General features: G+C 30.7%; 1 protein-coding gene across 1 annotated transcript; it reads right to left on the bottom strand.

The window, feature by feature from the left end:
• Nucleotides 1-3,582: 3,582 nt before the first annotated feature.
• On the bottom strand, nt 3,583-4,520 carry LOC102612714 (hypothetical protein). Its single transcript, XM_006468186.3, has one exon. It carries the CDS (start codon nt 4,449-4,451, stop codon nt 3,984-3,986), a length of 468 nt encoding a protein of 155 aa, XP_006468249.1. The 5' UTR covers nt 4,452-4,520; the 3' UTR covers nt 3,583-3,983.
• Between the last annotated feature and the right edge of the window lie 367 nt (nt 4,521-4,887).

Genomic DNA, 4,887 nt, shown 5'->3' with positions numbered 1-4,887 from the left:
TCCCAAATTATGTGTCATTAATTGAGTATAGTTGGTAAGTCTTTATAAAATTAAAGTGAATTAATTATATTATTTTCATCAATCAATTAATGAATACTAAATCAATTGGAATAATTTTTTAAAATAAAAAATTTAAGATGTGCAATATTACTCTTTAAAAAAAATTACCAGCCGTTATTTTTGTAACTTCTTATCAATGAATTTATACACAAAACACTCTCTTACACATGTCACCGCTTCATTGGTCTTTTCAAATTTTACCAACAACAGAAAATAATGAAATGCAATGATTTGTTGGGATACATTTTCCACATTTAATTATTGTGCAATATTGTAAGATATGACTTCGATTGACTGAAATAGTCAAATGGCATTGTAATCAAAATATCGAAAACTAGCCCCACGTCCCCACAAGAGTAAGCCACCAAAATGAGCAAAATGTCTCCAATCCAGAGATATTGAGCAAAACTCTTCTCCGGGAATTGGCAAGTGACTGAACCCGTGAACTAAGCGTTGCCATGCTTTTTGTCCTCAAACAAAAATTGCACAAGGCTCGATGCTTCCACTTCATTGGGATCTTAATTCCCTTTATTATTTTAGTAAAACCGGTCATTTATTTAATTACCTTCAAATGTTTAATAGCTCTGTTGGTTACACAATACGAGAAATGAGACCGTAATAACATAGCCGTTTTTCTTATTTTTAGACTTTTTTAGAATTTATATGCTTAAATTATGTGTTTAGAGCATCATTAAAAAATTTTTTAAATAAGATTTTATTATTTATTTAAAGAGTTATATCAACTTTTAGTACTTTAAAAGACATTCTAAATAAGAAATGTTTCTCACTCTTTAAATTTGTAAAGTGTTTTCTTTTTTTATTTATATTTTATTACTTTTTATTAGTGAGAGAGAGCGCTTTAATTACTATTTATCTTTCTTTAAAAAAATAATTATTTAATTAAAATAATATTAACTTATTTCTATTTGAAGAGTTTTTTGACCGATAATATTTTTGTCACTCTCCTATTTGCTATATAGGTAAGTAAATAGATATTTGAAAAGTAAAATTAGTAAAGTCTTTTGGTGATGCTCTTAGTATATCCTAAATTAACTCTCTGTCATAACCAAAATCAAAAGTCTCTTAGATGACTTACAATAAGAAGTCGATCGAAACCTCTTAAATTAAGTTTTTTTTAACGGAGAATGCAGTTAAAATTTGAGTACCAATAGACCAAATCTAATTTTAAATATTTAAAAGAAAACTCATTAAATATACCAAAATCATAATTAGAAGTCTCCTTATATTAAATGTCTTTTTTCTAAATTATATTCCGACCAAGTCAGCTCTATGATGGCTTTAAAATCAAAACTTAAAAGTTTTTCGAAACCTCTTAAATTAATTTTGGATTGATGCAATGTAAATATTTGGACTTCGAACAAGCTAAAACTATTTCTAAATATTTGAAAGAAAATCAACATCCATAAAAGCACACAAAAAGGCTTAATTTCTATAAACATATTGAGTGAATCCCTTTCCTGCAAGTTGTCTCTTTTTTTTTTAAAAAAAAAAAAGGGCAAGTCTAAATTAATTTTTTAATTCCTACTTCCCCGAAGACTTAAACTTAAGTGACCCAAACTACTTGGTCAATCACGGAAAATCCGTCTGTTATATGTTTGGTAACTTACATTTTTTTTTTCTCCCCTCAAATTAGGTAGAAATTCGCATGTGGACGTCCACACTTAAAAAAAATTAATTATCCATATCGATCAAGCAAAAGTTCCGAATTTGGTCTCATTCATGGGCATGACCGATCGTTGAAACATGAACGAATGAGATAAAAATTTTATGTTAGAATAATAAAATACAAAATAATTTCACTCGAAATTCGTAAATTCATCATCTGTTGTAGGACAAAAACAAAGTAATCCATCATCTATTGTAGGACAAAAACAAAGTAAGGCTTGTGGCCCGTAAGTATTAAATTAAATATATAAATATCAATTAAGGTGTTAAGTTTGAGAAAGGGACGTGTAATTATCGTCTGATATATTTTATGGAAGAGGGAGAAGAGGGAATCCATGTGAGGTACTGAGTTATATGATATGCCAGGTTGTTTGTGTTTATTTTTTTATGTGTAGCGTGTAGATGTCGCTATTTGAGAAATATTTTGGATTTATTTTATGAGATAAGCTAATTAATATTAATAATAGAAGAGGTAGGAGCTTTTGGCTTGCATCCAGCACCTAGTTTGTCTTTAATCAAACTCCATCAATTATCTCAATGAAAAATCAAAGCCAATTACCTATTTTATCTCTATTCCAATAAATAAATATTTTTCAATGCTTGAGAAGCCATAATAATGCCGACGAGCCATGTCTCTTTTTTCAATTGATTATTAAGAGAAAGGCTGAAAGAGTTGCTATCCATGGCAGCACCATGCATGCGTGTCATATTGTCATGATCCAAGCTGTGACAATGAGATGGAGTTTTCGATATTTAATTATTTATTAAAAAATTTCTTTGAAAAATAATACTTTCAGGAAATTATTAATGGCTCGACCATAATTCTATTTGTCAAATTTTCATTCAATATTTTTTCTGAACCATTTGGCTTGATGAATTGATCAAATTCATCACTTGGGAAATTATTTGTTCGGTTTAATTGAAGATAAATTGTGATTTAATCAACATGTTTGAAATTGAAAAATGAAGATTATAGATTGAAAATCCTATAAACCTATTAAACATTTTTTTAATATTAATATAAACCTTTTGTGTTACAACCATTGCAAAAAAAAAAAAAAAAAAATTCATAGTTGAAGCCTATGCCCAATTAAGAAAATTAACGGAACAACTCCCATTGATTATAGGAGAGACTTAAATTTTTAACCTTTAGAAAAAAATGAAAAAGCATCCACAGTTACTCAACCAATAACTAAGTAGTTTGCTATTAATCATTAACATTAATTCAACTCATTGGTTTTGTTAAAATTGATAAAGGAACTATACCGATATTCCCACTTTTTGCTGGTTAACAAAAAACCTCATTTGGAGCAACTTTTGACCTCCGAATTAATTAATACTCTTAATATTTCTTAATTGGGCTAATTACATCATATAGTAATATTTGCCTACACTATTATAAGCATACATGTGTACCCACGCTCAAATTCTTTGTACTAAATTCAAATATTAACAACTGGTCGTCAATCTTAGTGGCATGACACTTTGTCCACTCACGCTATCATAATTATAATTTAATTGAACAACCATGAACCACTCCATAGAAAATTGAGCTTATTAGTTGGACGATTAAGTCAGCTCTTTGTGAATGAACTGTGAAGCATTAATATAATTAATTTTAACTCTCATGGTAATCATTGAAGTACTGAAAGAGGATCTAACTTCGGACTTCTTAATATTAGCATTAAACCAGCAAATCATTTTGATTTTTAAAATCGAATAAATTGAGATCCCCAATTCTTCATCTCACGGATTTTTATCTGTCTTTGTACTTCAATTTTTTTAAATTATACATTATTTGAAATGCAAATTGAAATGAACCTGAAATGCACAATTTTTGGGACTACTTAAAGTCAACAAAATTATTTTTGAACACCAAAGTATGGAAAAGCGTTAAGGAAATCTTTTCTTATACTTACAAAAGGATGATGTAAATACAGTTCCATTAGAACAAGCATTTCGTTCTCTGTGATTTTCTTCCATTTATTTTTTTCCCCTGAGACAAACAGAGCATGATCACTTCTTTTTTCTTGAATGATCGAAATTCCGAATCTGCCACTAAATTATATGCAGACTCAAAATAAACAAAAAGAAATTAAAGTGAAGTAAAAACTATATCCACAAAATTAATAACCCCACGTACATTCTTTAACAGGGAAAAAGAAAAAGAAAAAGAAAAAAGTCCCCATTGAATATTCATCCCCGGATATGTCAGATTCCGGCACCGGAAAAAATTGCTAGTCTTCATTAATGCTTTCAAGATGAGGCCGCCATACCACAACACGGCTGCTGCTCCGGTGATGGCGCCGACGCGACGATGATGATTTCTTATCGGAAAGAACTTCTGTGAGATATTGATCACAAGATGTTACATCTTTGTAACATTTTTTACTCTTCTTGAAGGCCTTATTTTTGTTGTTGTTGCCGCATTTTTTCTTCTCCCCCGGCAACGAAGAAGCCGGAATCAAGAAATATATGCTGCCGCGTTTGAGCTCCGACTCCGGCGAGAGGATTAAAATTTTGCGCACAACGCCTTGGGAACAAGGTTTGCTAAGCACATGATTTGGGTTTGCTTCAAGGATCTCACCAGCTGTAATGGGACGTGTAATTTCTTCAACGTAGCCATTCAAGTGAACTATTCGGATCAAGTCTAGGGCTCCGCATGGAAGCACACAAGCCAAACAACACCTCAAACTATTGCCCATTTCTGTGAAGATCGAGATCAAGACTTAAGCTAGCTAGCTCTCAAGTTTTGAAACTCTTTTCTGGGTATGTGTATGAATATTGTGACCAAGGCTTAATGAGGCTTTGCAATGTTATCATATATAGCAACATGGAAGAATATGTTGCATTTTTTAATTATTACGTTCAAATTACGAAATTGTCCTCCAAGAGAGCCACTAGTTTACATTTTGGGTTTTGATAAATTAATGATCGATATGACCTTGCTTTTATGGGTAATTAACTTAGGCCGCCTTGTTTACGTGATTGTAATTAGTACTCTTAAGGAAAGGGGATTATGGTCCTTTTAATTATTAATTATTAATTAGTAAATGATAAGAACAAAATCCCACATGACCATATATGGTGGTAATGTGTTCTTTAGCTCCATTTATATTTGTATTCCACGTTAATTCTGAA

The sequence above is a fragment of the Citrus sinensis genome, chromosome 7, assembly GCF_022201045.2.
Source record: "Citrus sinensis cultivar Valencia sweet orange chromosome 7, DVS_A1.0, whole genome shotgun sequence".
Classification (NCBI taxonomy): domain Eukaryota; kingdom Viridiplantae; phylum Streptophyta; class Magnoliopsida; order Sapindales; family Rutaceae; genus Citrus; species Citrus sinensis.
Note: the sequence above shows the minus strand (reverse complement) of the source record. Positions and strands in the feature narration are given on the sequence as shown.